The sequence below is a fragment of the Microcaecilia unicolor genome, chromosome 2 (genome assembly GCF_901765095.1).
Source record: "Microcaecilia unicolor chromosome 2, aMicUni1.1, whole genome shotgun sequence".
In the NCBI taxonomy this organism is placed as follows: domain Eukaryota; kingdom Metazoa; phylum Chordata; class Amphibia; order Gymnophiona; family Siphonopidae; genus Microcaecilia; species Microcaecilia unicolor.
This window is the reverse complement of record NC_044032.1, coordinates 431,770,055-431,785,506: the sequence shown is the minus strand read 5'-3', so window position 1 is coordinate 431,785,506 and position 15,452 is coordinate 431,770,055. Positions and strand designations below refer to the sequence as shown.

The following is a 15,452-nucleotide window of genomic DNA, read 5'->3' as shown; positions in this document are numbered from 1 at the left end:
TGGGTATGTAGTTTTTTCAGTGGCAGCCGTTCTGGCAGCCGTTCTGAGGTTAGGGGTTAGGGGTAAGGAAAGTAGAGAATAGGGATAGACAGTTTACAAGGAGGAACTCCTTAACTGCTATTTTACACTATATGCAAATGTATATACTACAGAAGCTGAAACTCCTCCCACAGAAAAACTAGACTGGGGTTTTCAACCCAGTCTTCAGTGAATACTCAGCCAGTCAGGGATATCCTGAAAATTTCCCAACTGGCTGGGTGTGTCCCGAGGACTGGGCTGCTCTGCACTAGACCATTTCTTTTCTTGGGGGGGGGGGGGGGGCATTATTTCTTTGAAATCCCTTGTCCAATCTGACCCAATTCCCACCCCCCAAATATGAACTATTTTTCCATTTCATTACATTTCAGAGGTATTTTACAAATATTTTGGCTGCTTTTGTATAAGCCTATCCACCTAGTTAGAAAGAATAAAAAGCAAATAGAATGTTAAGAACCAGTCAGGAAGGGAGAGATTATGCCTCTGTATTGATCCATAAGGTGATTGCACCATGCATGATGTGTACATTTCTGCTTGCCACATCTTATGAAATGATATAGAAGAACTGGACAGGTATATAGAATGGTGTCCAAAATAAAGGGGAATGGAATGGCTCTCTAAAGAAAGGCTAAACAGGGTAGGGATCTTCAGCTTCGAGAAAAGATGGGCTTATGAAATGGGTTAGTGGTATGCAAAAGTCTAGAATTTGGTTGCAATGTAGAATTTCAATATCATTGACACTTATTTCATGTCAGTATTTAGTGTTTGTGGCTTCCTGCACAATGATTCAGTTTATGCTATTAAATGCATGTTACATTTGGGAAACACCAAGGTGTTCATCCACACATTACAATTTTAGTATGCTCAATTACTATTCAGATGGTGTCCATAACTTTCTATGACTAAAATAAAAAGGCCATTTGGAGGTATGTGTTAGTGATTGGTTAATATTTGGTAGGTCAGCCTTTACTCTTGCAGTCTTTCTTGCAACATCCTGGAACCGAATGAACCAACTTTAGAAGATGGTTTTGGATGGCTACTCAACTCCAAATTGCTGTGTTTGTATCAGCTCTTTTTGATGTAGGATGCCGCATAGATATTTTCAGTGCTATTTTATTGCCAAGTTCTCAGCTGGATTCAAATCTAGTGAATGGGTTGGCCCAAATTGGAGACAGATCTTCTTGGATGTCTTCCAATCAATGGCTTTTGCTTGATGACATGGGGCACTGCTGTACTGGAATATATACAGGCTTATTTTCAAAAGTGATCGCCGGCGATCTTCCGACATAAATCGGGAGATGGCTGGCGATCTTGCAAAAGCGGCGAAATCGGTATAATCGAAAGCTGCTTTTTTTTACACCATCGCCGCTTTCCCATCGCCGAGCCAGCGAAAGCTCAAGGGGGCGTGTCAGAAGCGAAGCGAAGGCGGGACATAGGCGGGCATGGGCGTGGCTACCAGATGGCCGGCTTTTGCGGATAATGGGAAAAAAAGCGTTGTTAATCAGTATTTCGCCGCTTTTACTTGGTCCTTGTATTTTTACGACCAAGCCTCAAAAAGGTGCCCCAACTCACCAGATGACCACCAGAGGGAATGGGGGATGACCTCCCCATACTCCCCCAGTGGTCACCAACCCCCTCCCACACTAAAACAATAAAAATAAAAACCTTTTTTGCCAGCCTGTATGCCAGCCTCAAATGTCATACCCAGCTCCCTGACAGCAATATGCAGGTCCCTGGAACAGTTTATGTTGGTTGCAGTGGACTTCAGGCAGGTGGACCCAGGCCCATCCCCCCCCCCCACCTGTTACACTTGTGGTGGTAAGTGTTGAGCCCTCCAACCCCCCCACCCCCCCCCCCAAAAAAAAAACCCCACTCTACTCACATGTAGGTGCCCCCTTCACCCATAAGGACTATGGTAGGCTCTTAAATAAACTGGATGGGCTGAAGATAGGACCCAAAGTGGTGAACTGGATTAGGAACTGGTTGACGGACAGGCGCCAGAGGGTGGTGGTGAATGAAGTTCGCTCAAAGGAGGGAAAGGTGAGTAGTGGAGTGCCTCAGGGATCGGTGCTGGGGTCGATTCTGTTCAATATATTTGTGAGTGACATTGCCGAAGGGTTAGAAGGTAAAGTTTGCCTATTTGCGGATGATACTAAGATTTGTAACACAGTGGACACCCCGGAGGGAGTGGAAAACATGAAAAAGGATCTGAAAAAGCTAGAAGAATGGTCTAAGGTTTGGCAATTAAAATTCAATGCGAAGAAATGCAAAGTGATGCACTTAGGGAGTAGAAATCCAAGAGAGGCGTATGTGTTAGGCGGTGAGAGTCTGCTAGGTACGGATGGGGAGAGGGATCTTGGGGTGATAGTATCTGAGGATCTGAAGGCGATGAAACAGTGTGACAAGGCGGTGGCCATAGCTAGAAGGTTACTAGGCTGTATAGAGAGAGGTGTGACCAGCAGAAGAAAAGAGGTGTTGATGCCCCTGTACAAGTCGTTGGTGAGGCCCCACCTGGAGTATTGTGTTCAGTTTTGGAGGCCGTATCTTGCTAAGGATGTAAAAAGAATTGAAGCGGTGCAAAGAAAAGCTACGAGGATGGTATGGGATTTGCGTTACAAGACGTATAAGGAGAGACTTGAGGACTTGAACATGTATACCCTGGAGGAAAGGAGGAACAGGGGTGATATGATACAGACGTTCAAATATTTGAAAGGTATTAATCCGCAAACGAACCTTTTCCGGAGATGGGAAGGCGGTAGAACGAGAGGGCATGAAATGAGATTGAAGGGGGGCAGACTCAAGAAGAATGTCAGGAAGTATTTTTTCATGGAGAGGGTGGTGAATGCTTGGAATGCCCTCCCGCGGGAGGTGGTGGAGATGAAAACGGTAACGGAATTCAAACATGCATGGGATAAACATAAAGGAATCCTGTGCAGAAGGAAGGGATCCTCAGGAGCTTAGCCTAGAATGGGTGGCAGAGCTGGTGGTTGGGAGGCGGGGCTACTGCTGGGCAGACATATACGGTCTGTGCCAGAGCTGGTGGTGGGAGGCGGGACTGGTAGTTGGGAGGCGAGGACAGTGCTGGGCAGACTTATACAGTCTGTGCCAGAGCTGGTGGTGGGAGGCGGGATAGGGCTGGCCAGAACAAATAAAAAAGTAGCACATATGAATTTATCTTCTTGGGCAGACTGGATGGACCGTGCAGGTCTTTTTCTGCCGTTATCTACTATGTTACTATGGTAGTGGTGTAGAGTTGTGGGGAGTGGGTTTTGGGGGGGGGGGGGGGGGGATTTGGGGGGCTCAGCACCAAAGGTAAGGGAGCTATGCACCTGGGAGGTATTTGTATATTTTTTGAAAATTTTTAGAAGTGCCCCCTAGGGTGCCCGGTTGGTGTCCTGGCATGTCAGGGGGACCAGTGCACTACAAATGCTGGCTCCTCCCATGACCAAATGCCTTGGATGTTGCCGGGTTGGAGATCGCCGGCTTTTTCCATTATCGCTGAAAAACAAAACCGACCATCTCAAACCCGGCAAACTCTGGCATTTGGCCGGGCTAAACCGTATTATCGAAAAAAAAGATGGCCAGCCATCTTTTTCAATAATACGGTTCCGGCCAGCTGTAGCGCCGCCGGCGATCTATTTCGCCGGCGACGTTTGATTATGCCCCTCATAGTCACCTAGAAAAAAAAGGTTTCTCTGCTGTTGGAATCATGAACTTCTGCAATATTTTTATGTATTTCTTGGCATTCACCATGCCACTGACAAAATACAGATATCAATACCACTTGCTGCAATGCAGCTCCAAACCATGATCTTTAACAGATGTCTGACAGACATTCAAACACTTTGGCTTGTACATGGAAACCCCCTTAAATATATGCGTAAGCATGGTCTCCAAAGAGGCTGAAACTGCTTTTGTTACTGAGAAGGTAAAATTATGTATAATCATACCTGATAATTTTCTTTCCATTAATCATAGCTGATCAATCCATAGACTGGTGGGTTGTGTCCATCTACCAGCAGGTGGAGATAGAGAGCAAACTTTTGCCTCCCTATATGTGGTCATGTGCTGCCGGAAACTCCTCAGTATGTCGATATCAAAGCTCCATCCGCAGGACTCAGCACTTAGAGAATTACACCCACGAAGGGACACTCTGCCCAGCTCACCACCGCCGAAACGGGGGAGGGGAATTAACCCAGCTCATCCCCACACAAGTGGGGGAGGGGAATCCGTCCAGCTCATCCCCGCGGAGCGGGGGAGGGACACCACACCCGCCGATGCGGGGGGATCTGGCTTATCCTGCAACCGCAACCGCGGGAGGAGCTGACTGACCCTAACACCGCCGAAGCGGGAGGGGTACAAAGCTGCCCTACAGCCGCACGAAGCGGGAGGGAGTGCCGGCAGAATTTTAAGTCTCAATCCAGCCCCGTAAAACAGAGGGGAGAGGAATGCAGCAGCTCACTGTAACACAAACTCGTCTTAACTCTTGAAGAATCCAAGTGAAAAAACTTGAACACGAAGTCTTTCTGAAGTAACTGAAGACTAAACTTGAACCTGAAATGCAACCAGAATAAAAACAGTACAGATATCTGGGAGGGGCTATGGATTGATCAGCTATGATTAATGGAAAGAAAATTATCAGGTATGATTATACATAATTTTACCTTCCATATCATCAAGCTGATCAATCCATAGACTGGTGGGATGTACCGAAGCAGTACTCACCCAGGGCGGGACATTGAAATCCCTGACCTCAACACTGAAGCTCCAAACCGGGCCTCCGCCCGTGCAGCCACAGTCAAACGGTAATGCTTGGAGAATGTATGAGCCGAAGCCCAAGTTGCCGCCTTGCATATCTCTTCCAAGGAGACGGATCCGGCCTCTGCCATCGAGGCCGCCTGAGCTCTCGTGGAGTGAGCCTTCAGCTGGATAGGCGGCACCTTCCCCGCGGCCACATAAGCCGCTGCAATGGCTTCCTTGACCCATCTTGCCACTGTAGGCTTAGCAGCCTGCAGACCCTTACGAGGACCTGCAAACAGGACAAACAGATGATCCGATTTCCGGAAATCATTGGTCACTTCCAAGTATCTGATGATGACTCGTCTCACATCCAGATATTTAAGAGCAGAGTACTCCTCTGGGTAGTCCTCCCTACGAAAGGAAGGGAGACAGAGCTGCTGATTCACATGGAAGCGAGAAACAATCTTGGGCAGGAAGGAAGGCACTGTGCGAATAGTCACTCCTGCCTCAGTGAACTGCAGAAAAGGCTCTCGACATGAGAGCGCCTGGAGCTCGGAAACTCTTCTGGCTGAAGTGATAGCCACCAAAAAGACTGCTTTCAACGTCAGGTCTTTCAGAGATGCCCTCGACAAGGGTTCAAAAGGCGGCTTCTGCAATGCTCTTAGTACCAGGTTGAGATTCCACGCAGGCACCACTGAGTGCAGAGGAGGGCGCAGGTGATTAACTCCCTTGAGAAAGCGCACCACATCTGGCTGCGAAGCCAGGGAAGCACCCTTCAGGCGGCCCCTGAAGCAAGCCAGAGCCGCTACCTGGACTTTAAGGGAACTGAGCGACAGGCCTTTCTCCAGACCTTCTTGCAGGAACGCCAACACTGAAGAAATTGGAGCAGTGAAGGGAGAAAGTGAGCCTGCTTCACACCACGCTGCAAAGATACGCCAAACCCTGGCGTAAGCAGTAGAAGTAGAGCGCTTCCTCGCTCTCAGCATAGTGGCGATGACCTTGTCTGAGAAGCCCTTCTTCCTCAGACGCTGCCGCTCAATAGCCAGGCCGTAAGACCAAAGGGGGAGGGATCCTCCATCACCACGGGACCCTGATGTAACAGGCCCTGCTCCACTGGCAGCCGCAGAGGATCGTCGACTGAGAGCCTGATCAAGTCCGCATACCAGGGACGCCTGGGCCAATCCGGACCCACCAGGATTACCCTGCCGGGATGCTTTGCCACCCGGTCTAGCACCCTGCCCAACATGGGCCAGGGCGGGAACACATAGAGAAGCTCTTGTGTCGGCCACTGTTGGAGAAGAGCATCTACCCCCAGGGATCGAGGGTCCCGTCCTCTGCTGAAAAAGCGCGGCACTTGGCAATTGGCCGATGACGCCATCAGATCTAGGCTCGGCTGGCCCCAGCGCTTCGTGATGTCCAAGAACGCCTGAGCAGATAGCTGCCACTCTCCGGGCTCCAAGGTATGGCGACTGAGAAAGTCCACCTTGACATTCATGACTCCGGCAATGTGGGCCGCTGAAAGCTGCTTCAGGTTCGCTTCCGCCCACTGGCAAAGATTCATAGCCTCCTTGGCTAGAGGGGCGCTCTTGGTACCTCCCTGGCGGTTGACATAGGCCACAGCCGTGGCATTGTCCGACAGGACCCGTACAGGCTTCAACACCAGTACCGGGATGAACTCCAAAAGCGCCAACCGAATGGCTCTGAGTTCCAGGAGGTTGATAGACCACTTTGCCTCTGCAGGAGACCAGAGCCCCTGCGCTGTCCTTCCCAAGCAGTGGGCTCCCCAGCCCGACAACGAGGCGTCCGTCGTGACGACAATCCACTCTGGGGTCACCAGAGGCATTCCCGCAGACAACTTGTCTGTCTGCATCCACCAGCTCAGCGCCTTGCGCACTGCTGGGTCCAAGGGAAGGCGCACAGCATAATCCTCCGACATCGGAGTCCAGCGCTGCAGCAAAGAGTGTTGAAGTGGTCTCATATGAGCCCTGGCCCAGGGCACAACTTCCATCGTGGCCGTCATAGAGCCCAACAGCTCCACATAGTCCCAAGCCCGAAGGGGAGAGGCTACTAGGAACTGGTCCACCTGAGCCTGAAGTTTGACAATCCGATTGTCTGGCAGGAACACTCTGCCCACTTGGGAGTCGAATCGAACTCCCAGGTACTCCAGGGACTGAGTCGGGCGCAGCTGGCTCTTCTCCCAGTTGATGATCCATCCCAGGGAGCTCAAAAGAGCAACTACCCGGTCCACAGCTTTGCCGCACTCTGCATAAGAGGGGGCTCGGATCAACCAGTCGTCCAGATAAGGATGGACTTGTACCCCTTCCTTTCGTAGGAAGGCCGCGATGACCACCATTACTTTGGAAAAGGTCCGCGGAGCAGTAGCCAACCCGAAAGGGAGGGCTCTGAACTGGAAGTGTCGTCCCAGGACTGCAAAACGCAGAAAGCGTTGATGAGGAGGCCAGATGGGAATATGCAGGTACGCTTCCTTGATGTCCAAGGATGCCAGGAACTCTCCTGCCTTCACTGCCGCTATAACAGAGCTGAGAGTCTCCATGCGAAAGTGCCGCACTTTCAAGGCCCGATTGACCCCTTTGAGGTCGAGGATAGGCCGGACAGAACCTCCTTTCTTTGGTACCACAAAGTAAATGGAGTAACGTCCCTTGCCAAGCTGACTTTCTGGCACCGGAACGACCGCGCCCAGGCGGATCAGATTGTCCAAGGTCTGCTGCACTGCCACAGCTTTGACCGGAGACTTGCAGGGAGAGAGTACAAACCCGTCTTTTAAGGGTCGGCAGAACTCTAGTTTGTAGCCGTCTCTGATGACTTCCAGCACCCACGCGTCTGAAGTTATTGTGGTCCACTTGCCCAGAAACGAGGACAGCCGTCCTCCAATCTGCACTGGGACGTGGACCAAGACCCCGTCATTGGGTACGAGACCCTGGGGGAGGACCGGAGGGAGCACCTCCGGGACGGCGGTCTCTGCGAAAGGAATGCTGCTTGGGGGAGAAATTCCTCTTGAAGGAAGAGGGGGCAGAGGAACCCGACTTGCCCGGGCGGTACCGACGGGCTTCCTGCAACCGTCCTCTGGAGGTACCAGGACGAGTACTAGCCCGAGCCCTGACCTCTGGTAATTTCTTGCCCTTAGACGTGCCGAGATCGGTCACGATTTTGTCCAGCTCGACCCCAAAGAGCAGCTTGCCTTTAAAAGGCAACCTAGCCAGGCGGGATTTAGAGGCGTGGTCAGCAGACCAATGTTTCAGCCAAAGCCACCGCCGCGCAGAGATTGTCTGAGCCATGCCTTTCGCTGAGGCCCTCAAGACATCATACAGCAAGTCTGCCAAATAGGCTAAGCCCGATTCCAGGGCCGGCCAATCAGCCCTCAAGGAATGATCCGAGGGGGAAGCCCGCTGCACCATAGTCAGGCACGCCCTGGCCACATAGGAGCCGCAAACTGAGGCCTGCAAACTTAAAGCAGCCGCCTCAAAGGACGACCTTAAGGCCGCCTCCAATCTTCTGTCTTGGGCGTCCTTTAAGGCCGTGCCACCTTCCACCGGCAACGCCGTTTTCTTAGTCACCGCAGTGATTAAAGAATCCACGGTAGGCCACAGATAGGCCTCACGTTCACTCACAGCCAAAGGATAGAGGCGGGACATAGCCCTAGCCACTTTAAGGCTCGCTTCTGGGACATCCCATTGAGCCGAAATTAAGGTGTGCATGGCATCATGCACGTGGAAGGTTCTAGGCGGGCGCTTCGTCCCCAGCATAATGGCAGAGCCAACAGGGGCTGAGGGAGAGACGTCCTCCGGAGAGGAAATCTTCAAAGTGTCCATGGCCTGTAACAACAGGTTGGGCAAATCCTCTGGGCTAAAAAGCCGCGCTGCAGAGGGGTCATCCGCTCCATCCGAGCGGGGATCCGTCTCCTCCAAGGAATCCGCAAAGGACCGTTGGGAGACCTCAGACACGCTGCCCTCATCTACATCGGAGGAGACAAATTCCTCCAAGGCCTGGGAATCAACCCGAGGGCGTTTACCTCTGGGAACCTCAACCTCTTTACCAGACGAGGGAGCAGGGGCAGCGTTGTGCATGAGGAAGGCCTGATGCAGCAGCAAAACAAACTCGGGGGAGAAACCCCCCAGACTGTGCACTTCCGCAGCCTGGGCAACAGCCCTAGACGCACCCTCAACCGGCGCTCGCAATAGCGGGGGAGAGACATGCTGCGCATCCAAAATGGCGTCCGGCGCGAAACTCCGCGAAGGAGCCGCGCGGGAAGAACGGCTCTTAACTTTAGCCGCTTCTGTGCCGTCGCCCAAATTAAGGGCGTTCATGGCATTAATGTCTCCAACCTCAAGGGCGGCCCAAGAAGAAGCCGTCCGAGCCGCGTGGCCGGCCAAGATGGCGGAGGCGAGGAGCGGGGGATGGGCGTTTATGGCGGGAAAAACCGCCACGCCGGAGGAAGGACCGGGACATTCATCGGTCACGAAACTGTCACCCAACAAGGGCGAATCAGGCTTTAAGACCCCCGCATCCCCTCTAGAAGCGCTCAAGCGACCCGGGGAGCGACCCTTTGCGCCCTCGCCCTCCGACGCCATATGCCACGAGGAGAAGAATCGGGGAACCCCCTGCCCGCTATAAAAAGGTAAAAATTACCTGCTGTCCGCTCCGAGTTGTAACAACCTGGTGTCCCAGTGAGTAGCTGCAATAGACGCTTAAATAAACGTCGAAATAAACGCCTTTAAGGACGTTCAAAATTTTTTTTTTTTTTTTTTTAACGGAGCCAGCGGGAGGGGGGAGAAAAGGAGGGACCTGGCACCACCAGGTTTGCACTTGCTCAAAAGAGCCCTCAACCCCAGGCACTCAACAAAACCTAAAAATTAGGCTTGGAGGCCTAGCCAGAGCTGCTGCTGTGTGTGACCACCACCTGCTGAGATAGAGAACATACTGGGGAGTTTCCGGCAGCACATGACCACATATAGGGAGGCAAAAGTTTGCTCTCTATCTCCACCTGCTGGTAGATGGACACAACCCACCAGTCTATGGATTGATCAGCTTGATGATATGGAAGTACCTTTTTCCACATGTTTATCTACTCTACACTTCCTCTGCATCAGCTTTATTTTACATCTCCTAAATCCAAATCCTAGGCATTATCTATGAAGTGCAGAAAATGCACCACTTCCTGATAAGTGGCAAGGTGAGCTTACAAATGCCTAGGGATATTCTTTGCAGAATAGAATTTTGCCTCAGATTTGACTTTCTGGGATGACCTGAAAATACTATGTCAGCCACGATTCCTATTGTCCTGCTTTATCTGCAGTATTTAACTACTGCACTCTGACCACAGAAAACTCTTTCCAATCTTGATAGTGGAATAGCCTTCCTCACTCATCACTAACAAAATTTGCTGCTCCATAAACTGAGGTGCAGAGATTGGAGAGAGGTGAGAAGACCACAACTATCATACAACATGAAAAGTTTCAAGCCCTTTATATAGAGTTCCTTCTAAAAAGCGTTAGCAGTATGTGATTGGCTGTTCCACTCAGCATTTCTACTTGTCATAATTATACAACTTACTAGCTGATTTTGGATCCATTTTTGCTCCAGGCTGATTCTACTTAAATTCAGTATTTTCTTAACAGCAGACATGAACACACTTAACGTACAAAGTTAGTTGTATTTCAATGCAATGTTATATGAAATTACATACTGAAGCTTCAAACTGCTGCTTACTCCAAACTTTTGCATAGGATATGAAGATTAGAGATTATCCAAAAAACTAGTAAGTAGCAATTAAAAAACAAATCTCAGTATTTTTCACCCAGCACACAATTAAATTGTGGAATCTGTTGCTGAAAGCTGTCAAGGCAGTTAACACGGGGTAAGGCAATGCTTTTAAAAAAAAAAAAATTCATACAGGTTCCTGAAGGAAAATCCCATAACCATAATTAACTATACCAAGTCCTGCTTATCTCAATGTGACGCGCAAAGAATGATTTCCTCTATTGAAACCTGCTGGGTAACTGAGCTGGAATAGTACATATGTTCTTATGTCACTGAGAAACATGCCTCACATCACTCCTCACAACCTTACTCTGCCAGTCACCCTCCCAGAATAACCGCTCACAACACTAACATTCTAGGTTTGTGGGGGCCGAGAGCCAAAACACTTGCTCATCATGATCCTCTACAGTAGGGTTGTCCAATCTCAGTCCTCAAGGACTGCAATCCATTCGGGTTTCCAGAATTTCCCCAATGAATATGCATGAGATCTGTTTGCATGCAAATAGATCAAGAATATTCCTTGGAGAAATCCTGAAAACCCAACCTGGCGAGGGCTGAGGTTGGACATCCCTGCTCTACAGTGATGTGAAACATGCAAAATGGCTCCTGCCATCATTTGATGTTGCTGGATTAAAGCCAACCGCAGCAGCAGTTTCAGGTTTAGCAACTAATTACTGTCATCACTGTGGTCCTACTCCGTTCCTGTTTTGTCTCAGATGCAATTAAGAGGGGAAAAAACTACACACAGATGGGTAATGGGGCTGACCTATCAAGGTCATCACTGCTCTGCACACCAGTGCCATGAACATCCAAGGGACATCACCCAACAAGAGTAAAACAAACAAAAAAAATGTTATTCCTTCTCTTGCAGACCATTTCCCCTCCTACTGCAGTGTCTCAATTGGACAAAATAAATTATCAGAAAGATTTTAGTACAGTAAAACCAAACTTATAACCCAGCTGTCTACAACACTGCCCTGGCTTAAAAGGAATAGTGCACACTACAGCTTCCCCCCACCCCCCCCCCCCCCCCCTCCAATTTGGGCGTTTGTAGCTTTTCCAGCCTCAACTCAGGCTCTTTTATCCAGCAGCATGCACCTGTGTGCTTTTGTTTTTCTTGTCCTATCAATATAGGACTGTATCTTGTAATTCTATTAATCCCACAGAATAGGACTCATTTTAATTAAAATATTGACAATTTTAATTGGCTTAATTGTCCAAAGGTGTCACATGAGCTTTCAAATCCACACAGCTCCCCTTCAGATATCACCAAAACATCTTTGGCCCAATAAAAGGATTCTCACCATACATCAATACCCAGCCTTATTTAGGCTTCATCATGGCACACTTCAAACCTGAAGGCCATCTTCAGCCCTTGCACAAGACTTGGCAGAGAGAAATGCAGGATGTGCTTAGTCTCATATCCAGTCTGACCCCCACCAACCCCCAGATGTGCAAGGTTTGTTAAAGGATTTCCATTCATCACTCTGCAGCCTCAAATCAAAATGAGGTGATCATAATGCAACAGGGGTATTCTTGTTTTCAGACCAATTCCAAAACATGCAGCATGAAAGCCAAAAAGGTCTCTGAAAGTTTTCCGAGAATCACTCACCAAGATAATTTCACCATTTCACAGAATGTCACAGCTCCCTTTAGAACTATGAGGAACATGCTCTTTGAGCTACAGCTTATTCCTGGCATGGTCAAAATACGGTCAAGCTTTGTAAGAGCAACTGTCTTAACTACAGTCCATAACTCATCTCATGTAAAACAAAGCAAAACCTACCTCCACAAGCTTCATCATAGGCACAGGGTTAAAAAAATGAAGGCCACCAAATCGGTCCTGTCTGCTGGTGGAGTTAGCAATCTGTGTGATTGGCAAGGACGACGTGTTGCTTGCAAATATTGTGTGCCTAAATTGAGGGGTGGGGAGAGAAACAGAGGAAGAATCAATAACTGCAGCCTCCTGCCAAGGACAACAGTATAATCACAGGCCTGTCAAAGCCAGAGTCACTCTGCCCCCTCCAACATTGCATTCAAACAAAACTACACTCCATGGCAGTCATCTGGACAAAATGGCTTACAATGCAAACTGTGCGAAACTGAGTGCTGTCATTATCAATCACACTCCAAGAACCTATTTGCCGTGACTTTTGGATATAATTTGCTTGTTGTTTCCCAAGGGTTAATTATCCTACCAAAAAGTTACACTTTAATTCTGCACCCATTTCAAGTGGGCAAATGTTTTTAATCACTGCACAGACTAACTGCAGAAAAATGACCACTTCAAGTTTTTGTTACAAAGGGACGATTTTAGGTTCAAAATGCTGATAAGCCATAGTACAGTTTTTAGGGCAAATCAGAATATATTGGGTTTCAAACTGATTGGCTCAGTGAAGAAAACTTCTTACAGAGTGTTTTCTTGCTCTTCTGCAGACCCCATGTTCGGAATATTGCTTCTTGCCTTAAAAGAAAAGTTTGACTAAGGTAATAAGTGACTTAAAATGTAAATAGATAAAAATAAATAGAATGATTATTTGGAGATATGATTAGGAAGAATATAGACATGATGATGATGGGCATCTTAGAATTGGTGATATGTGAACCCATAGGACACTGAAATCAGGACACAAATTACATTAAAATTATAAGGCAGATGAAACTGGTAGAAGGGTTGTGCTGTATATTAAGGATGGCAGAGTCATAGTATAAAATTCAATGTGGTACCTTTTTGGACAAATCGCATGACTGATCGAGGAAAATAAATACAGTAGAGGGGTGTACTATCAACCTGAGCAGGATGAAGAGGGATAGTGAAATGCTAATACAAATTAGGAATTCTAACAAATATGATGTTACAATGGTAACAGATTTCAATTACCTCAAAAACAGGATTGTAGCCCAAAGGCTAAACATTGAAGGGTTTTATATACCAAGTTAAACCAAAACTCAAAAATAAAAAAATCTAAATTAGTGGAGAAAAAAACACCTCTGAGAAAAATAAAAAAATAAAAAAAAACTCAGCCATTTATTAAATATATTGCATTTGTATTCCACGTTTTCCCACCCTTTGGTAGGTTCAATGTGGCTTACATATCACAAGAGACAGTTACAGAATTGTTTTTAGGTTTTTCCGGAAATTTAGGTGGTATTTTGTGAGTTTCAGGTCTTTTGGCAGTGAGTTTCAGAGTTGGGTGCCTATGAAGGAGAAGCTGGAGGCGTATGATGATTTGTATTTCGGGCTTTTGCATCCAGGGTAGTGGAGGGTTAGGTACAATCTTGTTGTTTCCATCAAGTTTCATTTAGGTAGATCAATTAGTGGGGTCATGTAGTCCAGTGCAAGGCTGTAGATAATTCTGTGTATGATTGAGCATATCTTGAAGGTTATTCATGCATTAATTGGTAGCCAGTGTAGGCTTTGTAGGAGAGGTTTCGTGCTTTCGAAGCGTGATTTTCCATAGATAAGTCTGGCTGCTGTGTTTTGTACTGTCTAATTTTCTTATGATTTGGTCTTTGCTACCCACTTAGATTCCATTGCAGTAGTCTACGTGGGCTAGCACCATTGTTTGGTTCATGTTGCGGAATATAACCCTAGGGAAATAAAGTTTTATGCATTTGAGTTTCCACATTGTGTGGAACATTTTGTCGTGATCTTAGCTTGGGTTTTTTGAGTGTTAGATTGCAGTCTATTGTTACACCTAGGATTTTCAGGTTATCTGAGATTGGGTGAGATGAACCTAGGGCATTGATGGCAGTGGGGCATTCGGTGTTGTATTGGGAAGAGAGAATGAGACTTTTTTTTCTCTGTTGAATTTTAATTTGAATGCCAGTGCCCAAGATCCCATGGTGGTCATGCTTATTATTTGCATGGTGATTTCTGTGGGGTTCTGTTTGAAGGGAAGGTAAATTGTGATGCCATCTGCGAATTGGACTAGGAATGTCATGTATGTTGTAATGGGAAGAGAGAATGAGACAGTTTTTTTTTCTCTGTTGAGTTTTAACTTGAATGCCACTGCCCAAGATTCCATGATGGTCATGCTGTTTATTATTTCCTTGGTGATTTCTGTGGGGTTCTGTTTAAAGGGAAGGTAGATTGTGATGTCATCCGTGTAAAGAAATGGGTTAAGGCCTTGTTTGGCTAATGATTTGGCAAGTGGGGTCATCATTAGGTTGAATAATATAGGCGAGAGTGGTGAACCCTGTGGTACTCCGCATTCCGCTTTCCAAAGGTTGGGAGATATCTGAGTGATTTAACTTGGTATGTCCTGGAGGTCAGAAATCCCTTGATCCAGGTAAGTACTTTTCCTGCGATTCCCATCTTGTTGAGGATTTTCAACAGTGTGTGGTGGTCAACCATGTTGAATACACTCGATAGGTCAAATTGGAGTAGGAGGATGTTTTTGCCCATTGCTATTTCCTGCTTGAATCTGGACAGGAGTGTGATAGTACTGTTTCTGTGCTATGGTGGGGTCTAAAGTCAGATTGAGATTCGTGAAATGGTGAACTTGGTGTGGTATTCTGTTACATTGTTTAGCCACTATACCTTCCATCACCTTAGTTGTTATGGGTATGGATGCAATCGCCTGTAGTTTGTGACTTTTGCCTTTTTTTTTTTTGGGGTGTCTTTTGGGAGGGGTGTTAGTAGAATGTTTCCTTTGTCCAGTGGGACTAGGCCTTCTTGGAGCATGTAATTGAGCTGGTCTGTGAGTTCAGTGATGAACTGCTTGGGGGGGGGGGGGGGGGGTCTTTCATGATATAGTTGGGGCAGATGGCTAGTTGGCAATGGGCAGAGAGTTTTCTAATTGCATAAGCCACTGTTGACAGTTAGATGGGTGAAGTTAGTCCAGATACAGTCTGCTAGGTATTCCCCTAGGTTAGGATCTAGTTCATTTATGAAG

At 47.7% G+C, this 15,452-nt stretch overlaps 1 protein-coding gene across 1 annotated transcript in view; it reads right to left on the bottom strand.

Annotated features, from left to right (window-relative positions):
• The window catches only part of HADH (hydroxyacyl-CoA dehydrogenase), a 122,358-nt gene that overhangs the window by 36,084 nt on the left and 70,822 nt on the right, over positions 1–15,452 (bottom strand). Inside the window, exon 4 of the mRNA XM_030190794.1 lies at positions 12,341–12,467. Within this exon, the coding sequence (XP_030046654.1) occupies positions 12,341–12,467 (127 nt within the window). The remainder of the gene's footprint in view (positions 1–12,340; positions 12,468–15,452) is intronic.